The 27,867-nt window shown below is 37.9% G+C and overlaps 1 protein-coding gene across 1 annotated transcript; it reads right to left on the bottom strand.

Moving 5' to 3' along the window:
- Nucleotides 1-815: 815 nt before the first annotated feature.
- On the bottom strand, nucleotides 816-27,646 carry rin2a (Ras and Rab interactor 2a). The gene is made up of 12 exons (XM_046870702.1): nucleotides 27,359-27,646; nucleotides 18,891-18,992; nucleotides 15,821-15,909; nucleotides 14,870-15,068; nucleotides 13,857-13,975; nucleotides 13,000-13,071; nucleotides 12,004-12,095; nucleotides 8,455-9,759; nucleotides 4,139-4,447; nucleotides 3,920-4,051; nucleotides 3,644-3,807; nucleotides 816-2,840 (listed from the first exon to the last, which is right to left on the bottom strand). Exons 2-12 carry the CDS (start codon nucleotides 18,948-18,950, stop codon nucleotides 2,517-2,519), a joined length of 2,865 nt encoding a protein of 954 aa, XP_046726658.1. The 5' UTR covers nucleotides 18,951-18,992; nucleotides 27,359-27,646; the 3' UTR covers nucleotides 816-2,516.
- Nucleotides 27,647-27,867: the final 221 nt, after the last annotated feature.

The raw sequence follows: 27,867 nt of genomic DNA, 5'->3' as shown, positions 1-27,867 counted from the left end.
AAAAATAATTTTTGTCATGTATGTGTAAAAGCCGCTGTCAACCATTTACTTCCCGGTTTACAGATCTGACTTAATATGGACGTCGCTGTGACCATTGACCAGTGTGAAATTAACCATACTCTTCTTTACAAATAGTTGCAAGCAGTCTCGGCTTTAGAGAAATTGATATACAGACAAAACTTAATGAAATCTATAAACTGACCATTCTAATCCCTAAACCATACTAAAAAGGTAATCAAACTCTGGCTTTAATAATGTACAGGGACCCAATGGCCACTGGGGAGCGCTAAAAGAAACCCTTGAAAAAAATGTGCAAAGCAGACAATCCCTTCTCTAGAAAATTACCAAGACATTTGACTAAGTGTTTGAGACATTTTCCCATATATATATAGATATATCTATATATATATATATATATATATATATATATATATATATATATATATATATATATATATATATATATATATATATATATATATAAATACTCATACATTCATACATCCTTATAAGTAAAAAAAAAAAAAAAAAAAAATATATATATATATATATATATATATATATATATATATATATATATATATATATATATATAAAAACTAGTCATTTGACTGGTTGTGCTAGACTGTTCCCAGATACAAAATGTGTCCGGATAAATTTTTGCTGCTCTTATGGACTAACATCTGATCCCAGTTGTATTCCTTTTATGCATCCAGTTTTCCCCTGGAAAGGCTGCAGATTTCCTGTGACCCGGAATAAGGATAAAGTGGTTACCGAAGATGAATTAACGAAGGGTAAAAAAAGATAGACAAAAGTGTATATATTCTTGTTTTATTGTGTGCAAAATAGTATTGTTCATGAATAAATGCAACATAAAAAACTTATGGGAGTGCTAGTAGTGAAACACTTACAAAATAATACACTTTAACACATTTGAATTTTTTTCCCAAAAAAAAAAAAAAAACAAAAGAAAATCTGTGAAAATCCCTGCACAGATCACATATAAATATATACTAATAACACTTAACATATCTAGTTAAAAATCACATTTACATTATATATTTAGACGATGTATCATCACGCCTTGTGTTTGTCCTGATGGCCATGTTGTTTGTGTCAATGCTACAGGGGTTACGTTTTGCATTGATCTGATCTTATTTTTACCAGACAGTCTAATTATCAGTCTTTAACATATTTACCATCGATATCCAGGCATAAAAATGCACAGCACTTTAACAGGAAATAACACAATGGGTAAATCTCAATCTTTGTAATTAGGCATACAATTATGATAAACAAAACAAACAAACAAACAAAAAACAATTTAGTCAATTGTTACCTGATCAGAATTTACAGTAAAAGGTATAAAACCACTGCTTGAGATGTTTTTCCAATGAACGTTATTCCATTCTTTTTATTACCTTCCAGGTAATCCATAATGATTTCTCTGCTCAACATTACATTCTACTTCTGTAAACTTTACTTCCAAAACAACCTTCCTGTCCTGCTGCACACTTTCAGAATGGACCATAAAGCACAGAGATGCAACTCAGCGTTATTCACACACAAGCCTTTAGCTTGTCAGTAGTACAGTATTCTCTACAACTTGGATTCAAGATTTGATTTATATATGTCTTCATACCAAAAACTGTTTATAAATTAACAGGGGTGGGAGCATGAACATGTTTTGTGGACTAGTGATAGATTACCAGCACTGACACATACAAATTCATTCATCCAAATATGCATATGATAAAACATCACTGGCAACAGTGCCTGGTTCTTAGTTATTATTTGTGACCGACAAATGCATGCATTGTTATACTAATGATATTTCAGATGTATAAAAAAAAGAAAGCAGTTTACCAGCAACTGCATACAAATGTTAACAATAAGGTTTTCAGCATATAAAAATACAAAGTGTAAAGTCTGATATAGATATCTAATCCTCCACATCCTAGGCAGTGGAATTGCTCATTGCTCGACATGTCAGACTATCAGCTAAGCAGCTTCCTGAAGCCAGCCACCATACGAGCATTAGCAGGCTATTTAAAACATTCCCAGTACACTTTACTCTTAAAAAAAGAGCAGTCAACCAGAGCACTGCATTATTCATACTGAAGCAGTATAGAAAAACCTCAGCATTAAAAAAAAGCACTAAACATCTATTAAACTAGCCTCACTCAATAATGGCCATGCACTGTCCCATCAGCTCTCTTGCCTAAGCCCACCTCTTTTGTAACGTACACAACATAAAAGGAGCTTCCTCAAATGTGATGCTCACGTTCCAGTTCCCAAAAGTTAAACAAAAAAAGAAAAAAAGAGCTGAAAATGCAGCATCTGTCAGACACATCCTTCCTTCCTTCTTTTTCCTCAGGGCCCGGCATCATTTTCCGTTTCTTTCAGATACATACATTTCCAAAACAGCACATTTTGTTTTATGGTGCTGTAAAAAAAAACTTGCAGTAAGTAGGTGAAAGGAAATGCACGGCACATACACTTCAGAAGCTTAAAGTTCAGACAGGGACCGAGTTGCCATTTAATTCATCTGATGGAGCAGTGAGGTTGAGGTTCTGGATTCGGCGGTACACAAAGTAAAAAGGCAGAATCTGTGGGCGACTGTGCAATTCTGCTTTGATCTTTTGTGGGTGTGTGTCCGGGGCCAGCTGCTGCGTGCTCTCCTCTGTCAGAAGGAACAGGGCGTGTTTGTCAGGGTCTTGCACCTTGAACTTTTCAGCACATAACTGACACACCTCCTCTGTAGTAGCGTATGGTCGCACCTGCAGAGTTTTAGCTGTACAACCACTGTCCGGTTCCTGAAGCGCCACTCTTAGGTAGTTCTACACACAGGGAAAATTACATTAGATTTTCAAATAGCAACACAAAACATGTGATTACCCTTTTTATACACCATACTATAAAAAAAACAACAAAAAAACAATGTCAACAATACCATATCATGACACTTGATAACAAGATACATAATATGCATAACAAAATCACTGTTTTTTTTTTATAGCAAATAAACAATAGATTTATAGCAATAATTCGATTAGTGGGGCGACAAAAATAATGTCCGTTTAAAAAAATCTGTATGATATAGGGTTATTATGCACATGTGCATTATGGCAACATTGAGTTGGTGATTTCCATTTGGACTATTTTAATCCTTATCAGATCAGTAAGGCTGTGCTTGTAAGTGTGAAATAAAATATAGTGTATCTTACATGCTGTTAAGTTAATACACCTTTTATCTCGTTAACATTCAAGTGAACCGTGATGTAATAGTAGATTATTTATTTTGTGTTGTGTAATTATACATTGCTTAAGCTTTTCCCACCCCGTCTTACATTTATGGCATCCTGCAGACAACATTATCCAGAGCGACCTACAGTTACGCCTTTTATACACTAAACGGTTGAGGGCAAAACGCCCTGTTCAAGGGACAAGCAGTGGCAGATTTAAACTCATGATGATCTCATACACTCAGTTTGTTTTCTGCATTCAAAAAGCACTTTTTGCAGGAAAGTGAGTGAATCAGTGCTCTTCATCAAAGCTAACCCCAACTCAAACACAAACATTCAAATTTGACCCTGGCCCACAATTAAGACGAGTCATTTGTAGTATGTGGTGAGTTTGTTACCTGAAAGTCGTCCACGGATGGTATGCTGCGCTGAGCTGTGCGTCTGCGGTGCCACTGGTGGAGTGTGTTACGGGTTTCTGAGCTCAGCACGCGTGCAGCCTGCTCTTCCTGGAAATTCTTGATGAGGGACATGGCTCCATATGCACTAGTCAAGTAGTATCCACCTAGAAAGAAGAAAAAAACATGTACAAGCATTTGTTAATGTTCAGCTTAGTACAATGTCTAAATGGTGCTTTTTGGATGTGGCGTCTTGCTCATAAGTCGAGAGTGCTATACCTTCTCCATGCAACAGAGAAGGATCCAGTAACTCCATCATGTACTGAATCTCGGTGTCCAGTTCAGGCATGTCACATTGAGCCAAAACATATGTCAGCATGGGTAAGAAGTCATCTGCCCCGTACATTCTCCCTAAAACCATACCGCATTTTAAAACCGGGTTCAAACATCACCTTAATAAAAACATGCTGTAAGTAACCCTTTTACATTATTTCTTACCTGAATTGTCTTCCATGATAGTGTAAATGAGCTTGCAGACACGGAGCAGTAGTGATACTTTTTTCTCAGGTGAGTACAACTTGCTCATATTATGGAACTTATGACGAATCTTCTCTATGGCCACAGGGTCTGGTGGCATGGCTCCATCTACACCCATCTCTTGTGGCTGCTTGGCTTTGGCCAGAGAGAGGTTCTCCTTTAGCTGCTGCCAGACCCCAGTTCTCACCTGGAAGCTGTACAGAGCCGCCTCCACCACGGGCTTCAGAGGTTTCAGGATGCACTTGTGCATGGCCTTCTCCAGTACCTGATCTGAAAATAGGAGATGGAGGAGTTGGTCAGAAATGGTCAGCACACACAAGTGACAGCTGAGGAGAATTAAAGAAGAGGATGATTCACACATTCCTACACATGTGAAGAAAGTAGAATCAGTCCCTGGAGTACAACTGATACATCTGTAAGAAAATAACAAAACCACTTTAAAAACAAAGGGTTTCCCCTCCCTATATATAGATATGACACTAGTTTCTGTATTTAGAAGTGTTACAAGCTGAAATAGCTGTGGCTGTGAATAAGCGACTGACACCTCCCACAGAGCTAATATTATATTTCTTTTTCAGGAAAAGGCCAAAATACGTTTATTCAATATTCCCAGAGCAAATTCCGCAAAACATTTCGCAGAACAGTTTAGCCATGCATTAAAAAGTAGATGTTTTACCTCTTTGTGAGTACAAACTGGTTCAAAGCTCAGGACTATATTGCAAAAAGGGAGTAATTGTGTACTAAAAGTTAAACCACAAGGCTCTAGTTGCAGAATTTAATGTCTAATTGCCTACTCAGGTGACCAAAAATGCTGACTAAAACGCAAAATGTGCTTCAGTCAGCTTAAATATCGACTTATTCGCTGAGGAAGTAAATTATTCTTTGTCAGTTCTCAAGCATGTGACGCTCTTTTCTCTCTTTCTTCTTCCCCACTCTGCAAAGAACAAGGTGATGTAATGTCTGTGGTGATTATACCTCTCTAATATAAGCTAGAATACAATAAAAACATACCTCGCAAAACATACTTCTTCCTGCATGTTTGCTACAGTATGCATTGTTGGGCCATTAAAACTTTAAAAGTCTAATGAGCAAAATGTAAAATTTATTACAAATGCCACAGGCTGGAAAAATGTATTCATTGAACATTCTTTCTAGTTGCAATGATAATCAGGTAAATGTGCAAATCAAGAGAAAAGCTGTACGTTTCCATGACGCCACAGCAATCATTTTAATTCATTAAAATCAAAGAGTTTTTTGCATTGCTTCCATTTATCCATTATTCATATCATGTTAAACATTTGTAGTTGATAGTCTTGTGCCATGCGCTGACCTTAACTCCAACACAGTGAAAATATTATAATACATTTTCTAAATGTAACCTTTTACTGTATGTTGTAGTGCTATGAAAGTGATTGTGCACCTCTCTATCGTTTGTGCCTGAGGCATGCACAGTGAATGCACTGTCTGTTAGTAATGAGGGGGAGTGAACCATACACTCAGCCTGCTGTCTTGTTTTTCACATACAGTACAAAGATGGTTGGTATTCATGAAGCCCAAAGCTTGGAGCAGCATACTTTGTGGGGGCCACACCATATGTATCCAATTTTCAACAAATACCCCACAAAGTAGGAGTTAAACAATCTCTTCACCACACTAAAATAAAATCATTTTGTGTCATGCAAAATGTCATTGTCCACCAGAAATAATATGTCAAGGTGACCGCACTTGTGTTATCGTCTTGTTAATATATAAAAAAGATAAACACTGTAACACCACAACACTATCACTACAGGAAAACATGTGTCTGCTTATATACTTATACATACTCATACATACAAAGCAGCTCAGTAATTAAAAACTATTTTTTGCCTCACAATATGCAGAAGGGGGGGAACGTTTTATTAACATATCAATTATTAACACATTATTCAAAACGTAATTTAGCTTCCAAGTTTGCTAAATGAGGGTAGCCTTGTTGTGTGATGTACAAAAAAGAGAACACAAACTAGGAACAGCAATCAGTCAAGGCCAGCCTAAATTTTCACCATAACATACACCCCCCCCTCCATCTAGCTTCACAGTCCAAATCAGGGAAACAAGCCACAGGCTAAAGGGAAGTGAATCCAGTGGTGCATCCCACACAAAAAAACGAATGTCCATCGTAGTGAAAAAAGTTGCGTCATTCTCCAACACACAAACTAAATAAAATAAAAATCCCCTCAATGTTTGCGGTAATCTTCAGTTCCTTCAAACACACCTTTAATTTGTTCCAAAAGGATTTTTACTCCCACCTAATTCCGTTTCTATTCCAGGTTCAGAATTTTGGAAAGTCCTCAAAACATTGTCAGTATACAGGAAACAGGGTTTCCTGAGGCATCTCAAAACCAAGAGATGTCTACTCCTTCTATCAACAACAAGTGGGTTACGTAAACGGATACAAACACTTTATCTCCCCCAACTTAAAATAGGCCTTTGGAGAGGAGACAGCTTAAACTGAATAGTTCACCACATGATAAGAGTTCATTTTTTGTCTTTGAAAACTTGTGTATACGAAGACCACTGACTGCTTACACATTCAACACACTATGCTGTCCAAGGGGGACACAGCCTAGTACAAAGTTCAAAGTCCCAATACAAGAAAAAAAAATTAAATAATTCCTTCTGTCCCCGCTTACTACAATCGCTAGTGACAGCCACCTACTCATTTACTAATCGGTCAACAAGTGAGAGGGGCTGCCTCAAAAGCACTAGCAGTGATTGGTGGAGAGCACTGCAGGGGCAGGAAACACTGGCCCACTTGGCAGGAGAGATATGCAGAAAACATCTGGAATGAAACACATTTACTGGAGCACAGAGCCGACTGTTTATGTCCAGAAACAGAACTGTACTACACAGCATTCCTGTGGAATTCAAAACAAGTTTTCAAGCAAAATAAGGAAAAAAGAATGGATTGTACTCCTAACCCAACCTATGCTGCAAAAAGGATAATAATCAGAATTGGTAATAACTGGCTCACATTACAATAGGTATAATCGTTTATGTGCAACATTTAAAAAAAACATCTCAGAGAACAGAAAACTCTGTTTCACAGGAACATACCTGCTGACGTGTTTCACCTACAATACTAAAGAACACCATACAAAATAAACACCTGCAAATCTGTTGCGACTTGCATTAGGAGTACACACATTTACAAGAATATGAGTCATATGGAACCAGTTACAAACTAAAAAAAAAAAATGTTACAGCAGGTGAATGATTTGAGATCACTATGGTATTGCTGGCACTTATATGAACTTTAAATACAAGTTAGTTTCTTTTTTCTTTAAAAACTTTTTTCAGTGAAAATGAGAAAACTCGATTCCAGTTACATCAGACATTTTGCCTACTTCTACATTTAGAACTCGGAAAAACATTACTGGCAAGAATGATATACTTTCATCATCCACATCAACTTTATAGCAATTGAAACACGGGCCTTGTCGTCATTGCCTGGTGACACTTTTGGTCAAATAATCACGATCATGATTTTTGTTGATTAAATGTCTTGTTAGTAATATCTTTTTATTTGTGGATTAAAACATTTTAAACCTCTGTCTATGGCTTTTTTTTTTTTATCACAACTAGACGAACTTTGCCAAAACAACGTAATCAAATCAAGATCCTTCCATTGCGTGAGAAGGGTTTTAGGCATCTTTAGGGGGATGACTTTATTTGCAAATGTTGCTTTTAAACTGGTTCCGTTCACAATTTTCTTTGCAGGCAGAAAGCCAGGCCAGGCCAGATATTGTTGATTATAGTTATGTTTTCATAACATACATATACTGGTAATGCATGGAATAAAGTATTTTACTGACCGAAAAATATATATATATATTTTCCCCCAAAACCTGTTTACCAGAATTCAACCACAGCTTTACCAGAACACCACAAAAAACAATACATGACACGTCCATCACACATGATTGTAATATCTACAAGCTAATTACTTACTACTAACACAGACCATGACATTTGCCATGATTTAGCATACCTTATAAGTATAGGATTAGCATTTCATTGAAAAATACAGCAAAGATGAAAGCAACAGACAGTGACTGGGATTAAACAAGAAAATTACATAACTGATATGGAAATACATTTAGGTGTTATTGGGTAGGAGGAATATTTTGCATATGTTTTGCAATTATCAGAATAATTCTGTTCGCCTTGCACTGAACTGTTATTTAGGTCACCCTCTTATGAAGATTTTGAAATGGATTCAAAAGTGTCCTTACCAATCTGGTCCTCTGGAATGAGGGACTCAATGGGAGGGTTGAGTTCGGAGCTTTGCAGCAGGTAGGATTTCATTTGAGTCATGAACTGCCGGACGGTCTGCAGCAGCTCAAAGCCTGACTCATGGCAGCTGCAATTCTCCTGCATGTAACTCATGTAGTCCTGCACCAGGGAGCCAAAGTAGGTGCCTTTGTTTTGGGACTGCTCTACAATCCTTTTGACCGCTCTTTTCTCAGGAGTCATGAGCGAGTTAAAGACGCCGCTGACCTTACGCAAATGTCCTTTGAGTGCCCGCTGCAGCACAAACGTTCCAGCGTTGTGCCGCTTCTTGGGTTTAAAGGGTGGTTCCATGCTGAGTTCCTGATCACTCTCTACACCAACTCCAAAGTCTTCCTCTTCTTCCTCCTCCTCCAGGCTGCTGTCAGCTCTGGACGGGCTGGCTGCTGCTGGCAGTGTGAAGCTGTTTGAGTAGTCCAGAGAGTCAGAGGAGGAGGTGGAGATACTAATGTCACTGAGTCTCTCTTGCCCCACAGGACTGCCCTCCTCTGCAGGGCTTCTACTGTCTGTGGCTGCATTCCTCAATGCCTGCTTGGCCAGGCTCTGAGACACTGCCTGCTCAATAATCTGGTCCTCCAGTGCCAGGTGGCAGAGTTGTCCGTCTACATCAGGAATGCTGGGAGCTCTTTTTCCACGGCGAGATGGCATAGGGATGGGTGAGCTGATCTTCTTCGGTGGTGAGGATGAGGGTGAGATGGAACTGAATGAGGTACTTAAACGCCCCAGCAAGCTGGTTTTCTCCTGAGGCATTTTAATCCAGCTAACACCAGTCTCAGGCATACTCTTCTGCTTGATTATAATGGCCGATCTACGCGAGATGGTACGTGGTGGGGGTGGTCGAGGTGGAGGGGAGCGTGACAAACTTTCTTCTCTATTGAAGCCTTTGTTTCTGGTGTAGTCTGTGCTGATGGCTCGGCGAAGAACGCTTTCAGGCCTTACATGGCTTCTGCCCTGAGTAGAGGAGCTGCTGCTGTGTGAAAGTGCACAATTTTCTCCAGATGCTGACGAGGTGGCAGTCTTTGTGGAAGCACGTTCAGAGAGGTGAGTCTGTAGGAACAGAGGGTTGATGAAGCACAGAGCCCCGTTTGACTGACTGCACTCTAGCTGGGACGGGGTTCGAGTGTGTGGGATGGGTGTTGAATTGTCTCCAAGGGATGTGCTTCGCTCTGCCTGCTTCACTCTCTGCTGGACAGCTGATCCATCAAGCACAGAGCTTGTCTCCGTTTGACACAGCTTAGAGTGCCAGAATTCTGAAAGAAAATAAAGACAGCAAATGACACAAAACCCACAATGTCATATAATGTAACAAAAAAATGTAATTTAGAAAAATAAAATTATGATTATGTCCAAGTATTTAATTGCTTGATGGAAAAAAAAAACATTTTCAAGAATAATAAATAACAATCATAATTTCATAGAAAAACTTTTGTCACAAAAATAAACACACATTTTATATATATATATATATATATATATATATATATATATATATATATATATATAAAACTCATACGATAAATCAACACACTATCATAAACACACACGAGTATCCCACAGTGTAACTGAAGAGTTGATCAAAGTATCAGCATTTAAAGAGAAAAAAAAAACTTTAGTCATAACTATATCAACACACTATCAACACACTATCAACACACAGCAGCTCACACTTACAAGAATTAAGTAAAACTCTTCTTGTCTGTGGTTCTTTCAGAGGGCACAGTTGAAACAGCTATAGCTCATAGCTTCAGCTCAGCGTGTGGAAACAGGAGTGCGACTTACACACATACTGAATGATATGAGTCATGCATGCTGGAGAGCTGGTGGGAGGAGCGCAGACGACGCTTTCTCTTCCCACTTTTTCTCACTTGCACGTTCATTGTAAAGGCCGCCCCTTTAAATGCATTCCACTCAACCTATATGCAAAAACAGAATTTTCTTCCCCAATAGAGACAGATTTCTACGAATAGTATAGGAGTACTTCCATTTTATACTGACAACCACATTTCCAGTCATTGTTATAAAGCCAGAAGTCAAACAGGTTTTTCTTATTTGTTCCTCAGAAATGAAACACCTGGCTGATGTGTGGTTGTATCGCACACACAATCAGTCTGGTTTCTCCCACTCTTTATTCCTCTCATTCTTTGTCAATTTATAAAAATGTGCTAAAACAAATTAACTTCCAAATGGGTGTTAGACTTTTATTTTTCTGTCAATTCTTCCTCTTGGCTTCCCCTCCATCCCAGTGTCCTCAGTTCCCCCGAAAATTTTCCACTCAGAATATTCAGGCTGAAACCTGACCTGCACCACCTATAGCCTGTATTTTATCACATCCTCTAGGTGGGGCCAATTTTGGCAGTGATCCCAGTATAAACATTTCCGAACCTTTTCTTCAGCCAGCAATGCCTAACTGGTTCGTATCCTACAGTACTCCAGTACACAACACGCACGCAATTTGTCTTAAGGCTGAAAGCGGTTCAACTTTGCATTCTGACTTCTGGGATTCTTTGTTCTGTATCAGGTGCCATAAATCTTCCTTAAATTTCAAGTGTTTATAACGTGATATGCCTTTTCCTAACACTTGCCTTGTTTTTGTATAATTTGAGCTCTTTCTTTGCATCAAGAAACACCAGAGTTGAAACTGTAGTTTTATTCAGGAAAGAAGATTCCATATAGTCTCCTCGCCGGTATTGCCGTCAGTCAGGTGCAAGTTAATACCTCGAGTTAAGTGTACTATTACGCAAGCCGTCTTTGTCTAGCAAACTGAGTACTGTGATAGCCCAGGGCCATAAGCAAGAAACTGCGCTTAGACAAGTTCTAGTTAATGACATCATCAGAATAAGCCATCCACACGCAATCACTTTAAAAATTATGTACAGAAAGCTGAGCGATTTCATGGTGTTTAAAATATAAGCAAACCGGCTTAGGCACTTGAAAAGAAGTTGAAATGAGTAAATTCATCCACACAAACATGAAAAATCAGATTCTATAAAAATCTATTATCGCAAACAACCAGTAAGCTGATGAGTGATTATCAGGTGGTTAGAAAAATTTATAGGAAAGGGAAACAGACTGGAAAAAAAACCTTACTGTGTAAGTTTCAATTAAGACTGCATACGTCAGTGTGGGGGGGAAAAAAGCAGAATTAAATGAATCTATTGAAACACTGGCAATAAGGACAAGCTCGACAACACACTTCACAAGTTGAGTGAATTTCCTCAAGGCAACGGGGCTCTCAGATGGCACCCATTCTCAACTACTCACAGATGCCTTATTGTATTTATGACGTTGAGTCTGATTCAAACACTTCTGAGGTCAGAGCTGAGTTGATATTTAACAAAGGGCTTTTCTGGTTTATTTACAATCAGAAACGTTATGCAATCATGATCAGTCATAGAACTCTGATAGTCTTATTGGGTCAGATGGCTTACTAGGAAGGCACACTCATGCTTGAATATTAAAAGAAGGAGTAAAGGGTAAAGATAAAGGCTACTTACCTATTCCTAACTTGGCTACTTCTTCAAGATCAGTAGTAGTCTTTGCAGCAGAGATTGCCTCAGGAAGCTTCAATGTAAATGGAAGAACATCCCTAAAGGATAGAGGTGCAATCAAAAGGTGCTAAGAGCATAAATTGTACTAATAGGACAGTTATTAAAACATTATAGAAGAAGCTCTGCTCTTAAAACAGAGAGAGACAGAGGTTTGGTTTTCTGGCTGTGAAAAGGCTGACATACAGAGGCTTGTGTTTGTCTACAGTGAGACACTGACAAAGATACAAGGCAGAGAGACCATACAGAAATGCACCACAGGGTATAATGAGGTTTGCATGGTACAATAAACTTGCAAAGCAGAATAACAGAAACAATTCAGCTTTGCACAAAGAAGCATATTCAATGATTTATGTTTTTAGTGGCAGTTGAGTCAAAGACAGTTTCATGCAATTATATACTTTTGGGTTTGTAGTTTTATATGGCTGGCACAGACTGGCTGGAATAAGACAAAAATAATTTTAGTCTAACAATCTTTTTGTGTATAACTGGGCAGTCAGCAGCAGCTCACCAGGATAAAGAGTTTTTTAGTAGACACCAGGTTGGCACGAAGGCTTAAGTCAACTGAGTGGCAATGCTGTGTCAAATTTGGATCAGAGGGCTAGGGCTCAAATATAATTTTGTAACATAATACCTCTTTCAGGTCACCCAGCGTTGATAAGTTGTTACAACATAAGCTCAAAACAAACCCGCTAACTTCCTTTCTATGTGATTTTAAAAGATAAAGGTAAGTAATAAAACCCACTATTCGCATACTGTTATTAAATCATCAAATGTATCTTAAAGCAGAGCATGGAAAAAAACCCACGATAAACACATTAGTGCCAACTAATGTGCATTAGTTCCCTGAGAAACTTTTGTTATTTGTTATACTGTTCACTCGCTCTCAGAAATTGCAGCAAGGGTTTTTTTGTGTCTTTTGTTCAGTGATGTCGATCCTCTTACCTGCTTATACAGCAAAAAGCCACCAGTCGAAAGAGATCGGCAAAGCTGATCCCCGACCCTTCCAGGAGAAGGCTGAAATACGCACATACATACACACAAGAATTACTACTAGCACTAGTAATGCACAACAAAGCTACAAAAGTTTGGGTTTGCTCCGCTGTGAAAGTCCACGTATGCACAAGTACCGCCCTCTCTTAGTGAAATATGGGACAAATACAGGGAGAGGACCAAATCTGGGTTAATGCAAAACAGATGTGCTAACTGGCAGCAAGTTACTGTGGAAATGTCATTACCCCTGTTGTTCAGCTTTAATAAACATTTCAATTGTCAAAGAACAGACTACAACTTTCACAACAAAAGATGGGACATGATCAGTTTTAGCTTTAATAAAGGCATACAGTATTTTCCCACCTTAACCACATAATTTAAACCTTGTCTTGTTGCTGCTGTTGTAAATGTTGTAAGCAGAATGTGAACCAATACGATTGCTGTCTTATAATGTAGGTGTGCAATAACAAACAATTATTAATACAATAAGTGTATAGGATACAGTAATACCCTTTGTGTATTACTAAGTGTATGATAAAAAAAACATCTTAACATTAAACTCTAACACTAACTACTTGCCTGTAACACAGCTGGAAATAAAAATAAAGCACTGACAGCACACAGTCTGAGAACACTAAGCCACACAGCTAAATCGAGTTCACACAGAGTCATTGTAATGCCCAGACAAGCACAATGGATCGATAAAAGGGACGAGTAGACAGGTAAAACCAGTCAGTTTTTTTAAGTTGTAGGCGAAAGGAAGTGAAAAAAGAAAGGAGATGTTCAGAGTTCTCTGGCACTTTGTAAACTCACTGTACTGGCTCTCTGTCACTGGGAAGTCCCTCACAGTCACTGGAGCACTGTCTGCGCCCATACGCAAGGAAATCACCTTCTTCTGGAGTTTAGATGACCGTCTCACCAAAAATGTCTACAGTACATCACATACGCACAGAAACAGGACAAAAGATAAAAGGCAAACATTACACTAATGTTCCACACTGTGTCGTGCTACTGTAAGTGTGATTAAGATTTTAAATGTCACTCAGGTCAAGTTGTGCAATGCAAGATCATGAGTTTAGATGTGGAGAGCAAATTCAGCAGTTAAAAAAATTAAAAATGTTCACTATACTATATACTACTCTGATGTCAAAACTTGCGTGATATTTTCCACTCTCCAGATTATAATATTCAATAGTCAAACATTAGGAAACGTTAGGAAACATCAGGAATTTCATTAGCCCAAGTGTAACATGCCAGTATGCATGCTACTCCAAGTACATTCCTATTATTTATATATAACATTTATATACGTCTATTATTGTATACATTTATCATCGATCGGAACCATAAAATCGCTTGCTTCAAAAATGAGCTTACTCCTAAATCTTTCTTACAGCAAGCAAAAAAATTCGAAAGCGTATTGTATTATTATTCTGTAACATTGATTCATCTAACATTGATTCAACTACTTCTGACTCAATACACCTGTATAATAAGCCATTACTAAATATACACTCCTGTGAATAACAATTCCAAATTAGTGCTTAATGTAGCCGTATAATGTTAATGATAAATAAATACCAAAATAATAGGAATTAAATATTGTTGTAACTGTTAGTTTCAGAGCAAAAACAATACAGAGCAATAATAAAAAGAGTAATCATAACTAAATTTAATTGAAACATTATACAGATGTGCCATACGGATCCTCTGTACATGTAATGTAACTTGATGTAACCTGACACCAAACTATATATATATATGTGTGTGTGTGTGTGTGTGTGTGTGTGTGTGTGTGTGTGTGTGTGTACAACAAGCTTACCCCTGGTGGCTGAGGCTGTAGGATGCGTTTCGCTTCTTCATCGCTGAGTGGCAGTAAAAGCCAGACTGGGTGTGAGTGTGTTAGTCTGTCCAGCACGCTCATATGCCGACGTAGAGAGTCATAGCCAGAGTCCCGGACCCCTGCTGCTCCAGTGCAGACTGAAGACTGCAGGAACAGACCACTCACCTCCCCCGCCAGACTAAAGAGAGAGAAATATGTTAATGGGATGCAGTGTCTGTCAGTTGAAAACTGGCCTGTCATATCTGATATTCATAGGACCATCAGGAAAAGTACTCCCCTGACCGTGCTCCCGAAGCACTGCTGCATAGCTTAACGTTTTCTCTACTCTGTTTGATAACTTGCTATATATAGATGAGTTAGAAAAGAGAATTGTAAAATGTGTAGTGCAGATGTTCTTCAGTTGCATGACAAAAAACTGCTAGCTCAGACTACCCTCCTGATGTGCCTCACTAGTGCATATTAAATCTTTGTTATTTATCTGCTACAAGACACTGAGTCTGGGTCATAAAATGTAAGACTATCACTTAGAGAACTGTTGTGAATACACACACACACACACACACACACACACACACACACACACAGTATATTGTACAGTATACTACACACAAACTATAAGTCTAGTCACAGAGTGAATGTTTCACAAAAAATATGCATAACTAGGCCAAAGACATTTTGAAAAGTCCCATTAGTATAGAATTCTAACAAAATTTCAATCACAATGAATATTACAAAACCTGGGTTTCCCTGCATATGAAAAACAATAAACATAAATATGTATTTTACTATGCAGAGGAGCTGAAGTGGAAAATGCCACCTAGTGGCAGGATGAGTACGAATGTGAGAGTGCGAGACAGTAAACGATCAGGAGGAAGCAAAGAAAAGAAAGAATATGAGAAAAAGACAGTGTGAGAGTTCGAAACAGCTCACCCTTGTAGAAGCTTTGTGTCTGGCTCTCGTGCTGTTTGAACCATCTCCTGCTTCAGCTCTGAGATCTCAGTGGAAAAAGAGTTGATCAGCTACAGAGAGAGAGAAACCCAGCAGTGTTAACGACCTGTAACATGTTCATGTGCACTTGTGCGTGCGTGTGTGCGTGCATGCAGCAAAAATGATTTTTGCAAACTCAGATGTTAGTCACTGCTCCTCTAAACCCAATCCAGAGCTGCTTCCCTTTTATGCACATTTACCCTAGATTCAGAGAAAACAAAACCTAAAGTCAAATTGCAAATCCAATTAAGTGGAAATTAGGAATAATTACATCATATATACGAAAACAATAAACGAAAACAATACTATTGCCGGAAGTCTACTTCAGCAAATCAGATGCCGCATACTGGAAGTCTGAGATCAGGATTTATTCATGTCTTAGTGCTCAATGATCACACAAAGGAGAAATGAAAGTTGGGTTTAGTCAAGACTACAATGTAAGTGTCGTGAAAACTGGAACTTTTTTTTTCTTTATGTGTTCCGGTTAAAAAGGATCAGTTGTTGTTGTGTAAATGTTGTATGTTGGGTGAACTGACCAGATATCAGATTTACATAACATTCTAACTTAGTCGGTTTACCGGAAAACTAGAATACGTTTTGTTAGCAACAGACTAGCTAATTCTTAGCAAATTACTAACACTAGCAATTATTAATTCATGAATTCATTTTTTTTATCCTTTCTTAAAACAGCCAACTGTCTGGTCTGCATTCTTTGAATTTGCAGTGTGATTAGTTGCTAGCAGAATAAAAAAATACTTCGCATGTGGATTTCTGTGCAGAAATTTCAGCCTGTTGGAAAAGTTTATGTTCCATTGTGAGTTTTTGTACTTACATGGGAATTGGAGAATAAAGGCTTTTAATCTTAGGGAGTTTTTTAAATGACATTATTGTGCTTAAAATCTATAGGGACTTCAATATTTCAATTGCACTAGAAGAGCAGTGCTGTTCAATACCAACAGGGAGCAGTGTCTCATCACTCTCTCTCTATGTCCGGATTGGCCTGTTTTAGAGTCTAGTATGATGACAAAGGTTTAGTAAAAACAGACATTAGTATGGAACCCCAAAAAGAAATTCAGAATTAAATATTTAAGCAAATTGTTATTTCTTGAAGCAAACTTTTTTTCTGAGCCAGCAAATTTCACTTACACTCTAGATTTACCCCACAATCCTAGTCAGCAAACCACAATTACACCCTAGTCTCTTGTACACTGCCTGCAGCTCACAGCCCCCAAAGAAAACAAAACAAGACAAAAGGCAATCCAGTATTAAGATTATTGTTTTAAGCATGTCATTGCATATCTTCTGGCAGATGACAGAAACATGTCAGGAACAGAATCTACACATTAGTGTTTGATACTGTAAGCAGTGGAAAATAGTTTTGCACAATTCCTTGGAAAGACCCGGTTTCCATGAGATCAGCAAGTATTTGTAATATTAGGTAATCTATAGAAGAAAATGTAAGCTATAAATGAAGACAATTAAGAAGAAACTGAGAAAATGTATGACAGATTTAACATTAAATGCAGCACATTCCTCAGGGCTAACATCAGTAAAAGGAATAGTATCATTTACAAGTAATACAATAAACAGGTTTTTATATAATGAAAAAAAAAGGACAGAGGATGAGAAGAAGACTCCAAAACATTAAATGAATAAAACATCCATGTGAAGGCTGCTAGGCAGAGTTTATGTGTCCAGGATTTTGCATTTAACAAAGATTAACTAAGAAGAAAAAAAACCCTCAATGTATTTTTTTTTTGCCTGCTGTAGGAGATTTAAAAGGAAAGTATGATGCCTGTGAGGCTGGCGAACTGGTGACTGGCACCTTTTTCAAAAGGTCAAAACTCACTCTCTCACACTCTCTCTCATACACACTCTAATGAGCTCCATGATTTAGTCATAGGCTGTGTGGGCATCCAAAATAGCAGCCCAGACCTCTGGAAACGACATATTCTTGGACACGTTGTTAACTTTTAGAAGACACACGAGATAGTCTAAACAGAACAAATGAATAACTGATTGTGGAAATCCTCCACACACACAAAAGAAAAGAAAAAAGTAGCAAGAGGATTTTTGTTAAATAGCACTGAGAGGAAAAAAAGAGGTAATAGAGCTGTTGTTCGTTCAGCTCCGTAATCCTCGCTAAAATCCACTCTAATCAAAGAAAATCTTCAGAAGTGTGCACGGCTGAATTATTCAAGACTTTGGCTGCAGCAAAACTCCGAACTGAATCACAGCCAGAGACTTAAGTCAGTGAGTAAAACTTCCTTCATAAAACAGAGATTACGTCACACTGTACAAAACAAAAGAAACATGAAGTGAAGGCTTCAGTATATCTGGCCTTGGAATATCCGATTGATAAAGGCAGTCCTTACAGACAACACACATTCAACTTTGAACCATATGCTAAAAGAATTATTGTAACTGCACATCTGAACCTCAAGCACTCGAGTTGGGTAAAATAACATTCCAGAGGTTTACACCAAATACTGAGGGAGCTGTGAGTGGTGTGTATTTCTGTCCAGCTCTAAAATCAGACAGCTTCAAGAACTACACATGGTGTGGAATGAAGTGCAAAAGAGCCATTAAACAAAGATACATGGACATAACAGCAGCATAACAGCACAAGCTGTCAAAGTCCTGATATACCATCCTAATATACAAAAGTGCTTACAAATATGTTATTTCATTTTTTTCACAGCAATTTATTAATGACTAGTTTTCATATTTGTAAGTGAAGTAATTAATGAATTAATAACTGGCAGAGTAATAACTGTGGACCGGCTGGTTTTCGGACATTCTCACTGGCTTCAGCCCCAGCATGGAGGCAGCACACCAACAGCAGACTAAACAGGCTGCTTCAAACCAGGAAGCACTTCCAACTACAAAGAGAACAGTTCTTTGTGAATTCTGTTTATATAATTACTGAAAGAAGATGGCCAATTTAACTCCTGAAACATACCAAAGCATTTTGCAGTTCGCAAGAAAGCTGATGTAAACTAGATACTGGTACCTTAAAAAAGCTGCCACTGCGGTCCATTTGGCAGGACTTCACCGACGCGTCTGCGGCCATGCTGGCGTTCTGCCTGTTTGGCTGTGTGCTGCTGCCAGGGCTCTGTGAAGCATAAACACACCGTTTATCTGAGGAAATTCCAGCTTATACCAAAAGAGCAGGTCAGAGTTCTGAAGATCAGATGGAAATCCGACAGACGGAGCAATTGCTGCTCTCATACTCCTGAACAAAAAATGATTTCGTAGAGTCCTCTCATCTCTCAATGTTTATTTTTTTGCTGCATGGAATGTATGCCAAACTCAAACCATCCTAAACCATCCACAAAAAGGTCTTCTCTACACACACAAGATCCACCCCTTCTTGTAAAGAGTGCTTCAAAAGTAGGTGCTTGTTGTGATGCATTGTGAATCATCTCCCATAGGCAATTTTGTGAACCACAAAAAGAAAAAAAAAATCAAAGCAAAGCAACGAAAAGCCAAAAGGCAACTTTGGGCTCTTGTGCAGTTGTACATGAGTGGGGCTTTTTCAAAAGCTTAAGACAGAAACATGTCTGGAACGTTAGCCTGGGGGATGACTTCAAGTAGTAGGTTAGAGGTCAAACCTTGTAAACAAACAGAGAAGGTAAAGATGAACAAATGGAGAAGTGCTCAAAAACAGTTCATTCTCAGGCTAGTGAAATACGACAGTGAGCAACTCATGAATGTACAACTTTATTACCAGTGGCATGGCATATTGAAGTTCAGACATGACATCATGAAGCACAAATGTCTAGATATTCTAATGAAGGTTTATGCCACTGTCTGTACTTGTTGCACTGAAATGACTGGTTTTCTAAACTGCGGTCATCTAATACAGAACAAAAACTTGCATTAGCAAGAATTCTTCTTTCTATTTCCTGTCTAGCATCATTAGAAATTACCCAGAAATGTGCTTTGCACACCTTAGATTCCATATGCCTGTGGCTGTTGTTAATGATGAATGAGAATAACTCAACCCGTAAATATGATTCTTACTGGCTGGAAATCAAGCCACATCTGATCAACTTGCACATGTTGGAAATCCTCGACACTCAGAAGACTTTGATCCAGCACAGCTGTGCACAACATATGCACGACAACTTCCTTCGTTCCTCCAGTACAATTCACAAAACCTCTAAAACGCAGTACAACCACTTTTGGTATTATTGTCAACAAAAGAAACAGAGCAGTTTTGTTTTTCTATACTCCTTTACTGGTGTGTGTTTTTTTGAGGGTAATACACCGTTTTTTCATCATTTGTAGCGTGTACTAAGTCTTTTCCCTCACCTCTTTTGGTCAAATGATCACATATTTTCCTTTTCTAGACTACAGTTAAATATCCAGCATGAAGCTGCAGAGAAACATAGACACACAGATCTGCCTGTAGTCTTGTTTGTTCTATAAAACCAAAGGAAAACAGAGGCTTGCTTTTCAATATTGTGACGCATGTCTCAGGAAATGATTGCTGCATCGGGGGGAGCAAGAGTTCTGCTTGTCCTAAAGACATTTCCTGAAAAGCATGTAGCCCCTGCTGATGGACACATGCCAAGTTTCTTTCTTATGGCACGGTTCTTTACCTCTTGTGCAAGACATCAACACACATTCATACTTGAATGAACAAAATCAAACTAGTATAAGATAGCCTTTGTGTTTTTTCTGGGTTGAACCCATTTGCCCTCTAACACAACACATACATGCAATCCGCCCACCAAGTGTTAGGTAAACAGGAAGGCCTCTAAACTGCCAAGCAGAATAAACATTGGGGAAAGTCATTACTTGGGTAAGTGGAGACCAGAAGCTCACTGATATGGTCAAGAAGTCTAACAAAACACATACTTTATCTTAACCTATACATATGAATAAAAGAAACATCTTTTTAGAGACATTAAGCCTTAATAATAGTCAAGTCAAGAAGCTTTTTATTGTATTTTCAACCATATACAGCTGACCCAGTACACAGTGAAATGAAACAACGTTCCTCCTGAACCCTGGTGCTACATACAACAACATAGAGCTACATCACAGAAAACACAAGGCTAAGGACTAGTAAGCGTCCTCGCCACATTAACTGCAAATAACATAGAAAAAATAATCAATGACAGAGCAGTGCAATGGGACTAAGAGAAGTCCATTAATATTTTCCCACATCATCATGCTCTGAATGTTGTTCTCTTAAACGACAGCAATATTTAAATTATTATTATTTTTTTACTTATTAATGAATGACACACAGTACTGTTTATATATGTATATATATTAATAACTGTTTATAGTTACATTTAATGTTGTGGAATGTTCATTCAAAAGTTAGTTCCTTTAGTATTATTATTTACTTTACAGGAGCTATAAACAGTCACTCCTTCCTCAGCCTTGTGACTGAGCAACAAAAACGCACCATTTTTGTTACTGCTTTTGAATTGTTTTTGTATCTGTCAGTCACCCAGGTGATGGTACACTACGCAAACTACAGTGACAAAGACTGCCTGCTATGTGTAAGTGAAAGAGTGTCTGAGTTTGTGTGAACGCCAAAGGAAGGCTCTGTTTAGAAACACAAAGGCACATCTGAGCTGCATATCACAGACTCGCTCTGTCTTCAGAAACACTCTTCCAATACATACACACATACACACACACACACACACACACACACACACACACACACGGCAGGTGCAAAGAATCACTAAGGCCCATGGCAGTTTTCTTGGCAGAGATCAACGAGTTTTTTGAACGGAAATTGGAAGAAGAGACAATTAAAGGGACGTGTTTTAAATCAACACATCAGCTACATATAGAGATTTGGAAACTTCTTATTCGCTCTCATACATAATGAAAAACACGTTTGTAAAGGGTGTGCCCTTGTGTGCATGTTTTTGCAGCTGCAGTTTTTCTGATGAATGGCACAAATTGGCCAAAATATGCTCAGTTTAAAAAAAGATCCCTGTTTGTCATTACTGTTATAACTCGTCTAAAAGGGTAGCTGAGGGCTGGACGACAATTCAAAGCCGATTGATCTGGTATGCAATAAGCCAGAGAAAATATTTCCCACTGCTGGCACGCATGTTCACAAGCAAAAAAAACAAAACAAAAAAACTTCAGAACAAATAAATAAATAGGTGTGTCCTGTACTGCACCCTAGGACGACAGATTATTATCTACATTAAAGAAACAAGCTAAAGTAAAATAAACTAAAAATATTCGTCAGGAAATCTGTTGCAAACTTGCCTTTATTAGTGATAAAAGAGTCCAGTTTAAATAACACCAATAGAAAAACACTCAAATAAGTATGCCCTTTAAAGGCAAAGAAATCATTTCTGAATGACTACAACCTCCACATTTCTATATTTTTTTTTGTTGTTGCAAAATTTAACTGAATTTGTCTTTAAAATCTGTATCAAGAACTCAAACCCTGGACTATTCAAGGAATTCAAGGTGGTACGTTCCTTATATTTCATTTCCTTATGCTTCAGAGAAATCAGTGGCGGCCTGGAAAAAACCCTACCTAAATCTAAACTTTATAAACCTTTTGAAACCTAGAGGTTTTACAGAACTGAAAAAATCTTTTGCTATTTTTGTAGACTCACATTTGTTAAATTAACTCTTTATCTACATTATGTAATCTGTGATGTCAGTAAGTTAAGAACATTTGGGGAAATATTTTTTGTCCTCTTAAACATGTCAAGTATGCTAAAGACAGAAAATGGTTTATTGCATTCAGTCCCCCTTTCATCTAACTGGTTTTCCCCGCACATATTTTTTCCTTCTTCCTTCCAGACACTGGGCCCAGACTATGCCAAGCTTGTCATTCACTTTTTGTTTTTATAGGTTAACATACGAATTCTGAACATAATGCAACATTTTGTGTCTGCTAAAATAAAGAACAGAATACAAATACAGCTTTACAGACACTGCCTTTCTTTCTCAAGATAGTGTACAGCAAAAATCTCTATCTTTCACAAAAAAAAAGAGCCAGAAAATCTATCAATATGCACAATGTAAAATTGTACATTTAATTTACATACATGGAAATCTGAACCCCATCAAATCCAGATGCACAACTCAGATTAAATTGCTTAAATCATCTCAGTCCATTTGATGAGGAAACTTTGTTTGTACCTCAACTACCGTAGTTAAGCAAAAAAAGGAAATCAAACTCAATACCTATAATTTTTCTGAAGGAGTACTCCAGCTTCACACTGAAGCAAAACTAAATTCCTGAAGTGACAGGTTTAATAGATTCGCTTCTTGTCGAGTTCTTCCAGTACCTGCTATATCTACTATAACTCCTAATACAATGAAAGAATGTAGATTTTTCCATTAGAGTTAATACAATACTTATTACATATTATAAGCGGTATAATTATTATAATATAATTCACAAATCACCTAAATAATATAAATGTAGGCGCACATTAAGTTCCACGGTGGCCTTTTCAGTTCCTCAGCATTTAACAGAACCACCGGTACAGAAAACACCTGCTGATAGAAATCATGAATCTAGTGTTAAATGCCTAGTAGTGCGAACAAAGTCAGTTTTCTAACACTTGGGGTTTCTTGCTCCTTATCTGTGAGGTTTAAAAAACATTCTGCCATTAATGCTAATGACATCAGGGAGTTAATACACATAGAAACCCACTGCAGGCCTGGACTTGCACACATGTACAGGACAGTCTAAGAGATACACACAAAGCAGAAGACACCAAAGCGAAACACTCACGTACATTCACAAACAATGAAAGTCCACAGTGAGGAAGTACATCCTTCTGTAAATATACTGTATTTTTATTCTGGCCAGGCCTTCAGGCAAATAGTGTAGGTGTGGCATAATAAAAAAGAAAATTAGATTTTGGCTAATGAAGGCTGAAGCTGTCTGTATTTTTTCATTAGGTTCCTAATGCTATGGCTTTCTGTCTAATTGGAGCACCATAAAATAAACTTGAGATGTGGTCTGCACAGACAGAAGAGGGATGGCTTCCCAGAGCAGCTGGGGTTACATCAATATCCCACACAGGAAGTGGAAGACATGGCAAGAAATGTATTTCTTGTACACACATGCAGCGGGCATGTTCCAATACGCGGCCCGGAAGTTCTTATATAATGTATAACACATTGGGTTTCTGTTGAGTTGCAATCTCTGTGTGGGATTGATATAACAGACAAAAAAAAAATACAATTGCTAAGTTTTCATAGGTGGAATTTGTATGTTAGCACACTCAAAATGATTAAATACAAATTTGCACCTAAACAAGCACATCTCTCCCAAAACACATACCCCCATTCACTACATAAGATGTCCATGGCTTATAATGGTCGGACCAAGGACTAGCACATGTACTGATGGAGTAATAATAAAATAGTTCAGCCAACACTTCACAGGATGTGGGAAGAAAACCTATCCAGCATTTCCCAGACACAGCTCCAGCAATTCAGAACGAGTCAGGAAATAATTCACATGTAATGGCAAAATCATACAGTAACCTATAACACAGTAGCAGTAAGGTTTATTTAATATTTTCTCATAGTTGGTTTATTGCTGCTCTCATTCACTCTGAGCATCTGCTTCTTCAGACACCTTCTACCTGGACAGTAATGGATTCAATGTGATTAGTTTTAAGTGGTCCTACAGAAAACTTTTTGCCATCTTGTCTGGTGCTCACTAGGTCAAAACAGCACTAGATCAAATGAGCCCACAGCCTTCTTTCCCTGGGAATGAACAAAAATGACCATGTTCTCAGTCAATCACAGCAACAGTAGCCAATCACAGATGCCTATGAGTGGCATCCTCAGAGTGTATTGCGCTGTATTGTGAGTAGGAGTTTGAAAACATGATTTGCCCTGTCTCTGATTAAGCACACATGGAATGTCTTCCACCAGCTCGGTTTATAGACACTGTATGAGTTGGCTGGTGGGTGGAAACTATCAAGATCAAATTAGCAGAACAAACAGGATTTCTTTATCTCTAAGTGTTCTTTTTTCTCTTTCTACAAATCTACTAAATCCAATAAAAAAGTGGAATTCTTCTCCTACACACAGTTGGCATGTTAGTCAATACAAATGAATACAAATAACATTTGTTAGTCAATACAAATGTCAATACAAATGAATCAAGGTGTCAATCTGCAGTGAATCTATTTAAATGCTTTAATTCCTAGTATCCAATAACAAAATCATATTAACGCTATTTACTTTTAGATGTCAGTGGCACCTGTATACAGTTGGTTTTTTTGTTGTGTTTGGTAAAGACTTGTGAAAGTAAACAACAACAACAAAACAATAATGTGGATATGACCTGATCATAAATTAGGCAAAAAAAAAAAGTCCTGTCCCTCCCCTGTAACAACTTAAGCTTACACAACTTAAGTTGTCACACTTCCTTACAAATATTAATACATAATAAATATATGTAGGAACTATTAAAATCTTTTGCATAGTGTGTTTCTATAGATGCTATTCCTGGTTTGTTTGTTTTGGTTTGGTTTGCTTAAGTTGACAGTTTCCTGGTTTCAAAAATGACTATTTTGTTTTTTATCCAGTGTTATCTGTAAGTTGTATATTAAATGTAATAACACCACACCTCAAAATGACAGCAGTGTTGTATCTATTGTATGTCTGAACTACTGTATTGCACTATTGCACACCTGTAGGAGAAAATTAAATTCTTATTTCCCAGCCAGCAGATTTAAAAATGATGTAGTGTATAACACACAGTGACAACTAAGTGAACTTCCTGGGCTTGTTACCAAATTGCGGTGGTTCAAATTTCATTAGACACTGTAATGAGACACTGCAAGGCAACTTGCCAGTTTTTTCACTAAGGGAACCCTGAAAATTGTTTCTCTATAAATCTATGCTCTGTGACTCCTTATTCCTTATTACTAACAAAAACAGCTAGGAAAAGAATGCAGGATTAACATTATGCCATATGGATTAACCAACTCAACTGACACAGAAAAGAACATAAACACTAGTACAGGTTCAGTACAATATACCTACTAATAATCCAGATGCCTAGCATAAACCCCTTGACATGCTGTAATGCTGAATCACGACAAGACAGCCTGCTATACTCGTTTCAGCAGATACTCAATTTTAAATCTGACTAACGCCATCAATCTCTTAGGAATGTAAAAAATCATGACATCTCCATTTCATCAAAACAAACAACTTACACTTTGTTTTCAACCATGGTTGAGGGAAAACATTGATTTATTACATGTTAATACTTTGTATAAAAAAAACCTTTTTATTACGTGCTTCGGGCATCCTGATCACCCTTATCTCAAATGATGTATGCGCCAGCATCCCACTGAAACCAAGTGTGTTAACCCATTTCACAGGCGTAGGAGAGACACGGACACACGGTTTAAGCAGCATATCTATTTTCTTAGCGCAATAGAAAAACAGCATGTCACTTTGGCTTGTATGAATAGAAGCACTGACTTCCGAGTTTAAGCTCAACCATATAATTATACGAATTCAATTCTTAAGGCAAAGGCATGATGTTGGTCAATCTGGCATGTTTTGATATGATTCTGATGAACTGAATTCAGAATTGATTTTTAAAATAGATCAATAATCTATTCAGAAAGACTATTTCTAGCCTAATAATGATTTCCTCTCATAATCAAATGTAAACTAGGCTATAAAACATATAACTAATTAATTGTACCAGTCATTGTTGATGGAATGTAACTTCAAGCGTACATCTTACGTACATTACGTCTCTTTTACCTAAAAAAAATAAACCTACAAAAATTAAAACCAAACCCTGGTTGTGATTTTTTTAACCTTCACCCAGACACCCTGGTTTCCACCAGATATTTCAAACCTGGGTTTTCAGGGAGAAAGAAAAACCAGTGATAAAAGACAGGTTTTCCTCTTCTTCATGATGCATTGAATATGTATCCAGATGAGACAACCATTAAACAAACACATTTCCATGTGAGATGATCCACTGAGTGTCCACAAGTTTTTTACAAACAATAACACGGGTTCGGTGAGTAAAACAGGAAAGATTTAATCACAGTAAATTGGTTACACAGTGTTTCAGGTTTGTTTTGTTCCCACACTGCTTCTTTGTGTGCCTGCACTTTACTCACTGGGTACATGAGCAGGGACTGGGAGGGTTTTTTTGGAAAGCTTACTGCAAAAACAGGTGCTGGTTCGGCATTTAATAGCCGAAATGTACAAAGTTGGTCAAGAAACTGTGCAACAAACAGGTGCAAACTAATTCTTATTAAATACGCGTACACAGCGAGTTCAACACTGTCACAAACAACCCTTCTTTCCACTCCTTTTCCTGGGCTTGTTTTTAATCTACAATGTGTCGCAAACAACGCAGAAACAGTGACGCAGAAACAGTAGTGGTTTTAACTGTTTTTGTTAAAGCTTTCGGAAAGAATTCTACAGGAACATTTCTACATCTCGAACACATAATAAAGGCAGAACGCTCACCTCGGCGATGTCCGGACCCAAAACACAACTCCAACTACACGCCGTTCACAGCCCACTTTTCCATCGCAAACACATACTTCTGTGTTACCTTCTGAGTTTGGTCCATAACTAAGCTAGGAGGAGTTCCTCTTCTAGTCTAGAGGAACGAGATCTTCCATAATGACTGGGTTCTCGTTTGGATAGAATATATGCGACCTCTCCCGGCAAAAAAGCGAGAGAGAAAAAAAAAAGACAATGTCCGGAGAACAAAAGTAAATCCGCGTCGGGTTTCAGGATCACGTGGTTTCTCGGTGGAACCTCCTGGCCGGGGACGTGGTCTTTGTTTGAGACATATCCAAATTCACTTATAAAAGCATGGCGATGTCCTGATCGATAGCCCGCTGAAGACCGATCACTCCATGCTGAAGCTAATGATTAACCAATAGACATCCAGCTGCAGTAAAACACGTCTATAAACATCAGGATTAAAAAAAAAGACAAACAAACAAACCTTGCACCCTTTAACCTCT

Source organism: Silurus meridionalis, chromosome 2, assembly GCF_014805685.1.
Source record: "Silurus meridionalis isolate SWU-2019-XX chromosome 2, ASM1480568v1, whole genome shotgun sequence".
Taxonomy (NCBI): Eukaryota; Metazoa; Chordata; class Actinopteri; order Siluriformes; family Siluridae; genus Silurus; species Silurus meridionalis.
Note: the sequence above shows the minus strand (reverse complement) of the source record. Positions and strands in the feature narration are given on the sequence as shown.

Coding starts and splice junctions, on each gene's coding strand:
- rin2a (XM_046870702.1), bottom strand. CDS start 18,950: ATGGCCGCAGACGCGTCGGTGAAGTCCTGCCAAATGGACCGCAGTGGC. Junction 4,448..8,454: donor CATTCCAGAGGACCAGATTG/GTAAGGACACTT, acceptor TCCTATTTTCAG/ATCAGGTACTGGAGAAGGCC. Junction 3,808..3,919: donor TTCTCTGTTGCATGGAGAAG/GTATAGCACTCT, acceptor TCTTCTTTCTAG/GTGGATACTACTTGACTAGT.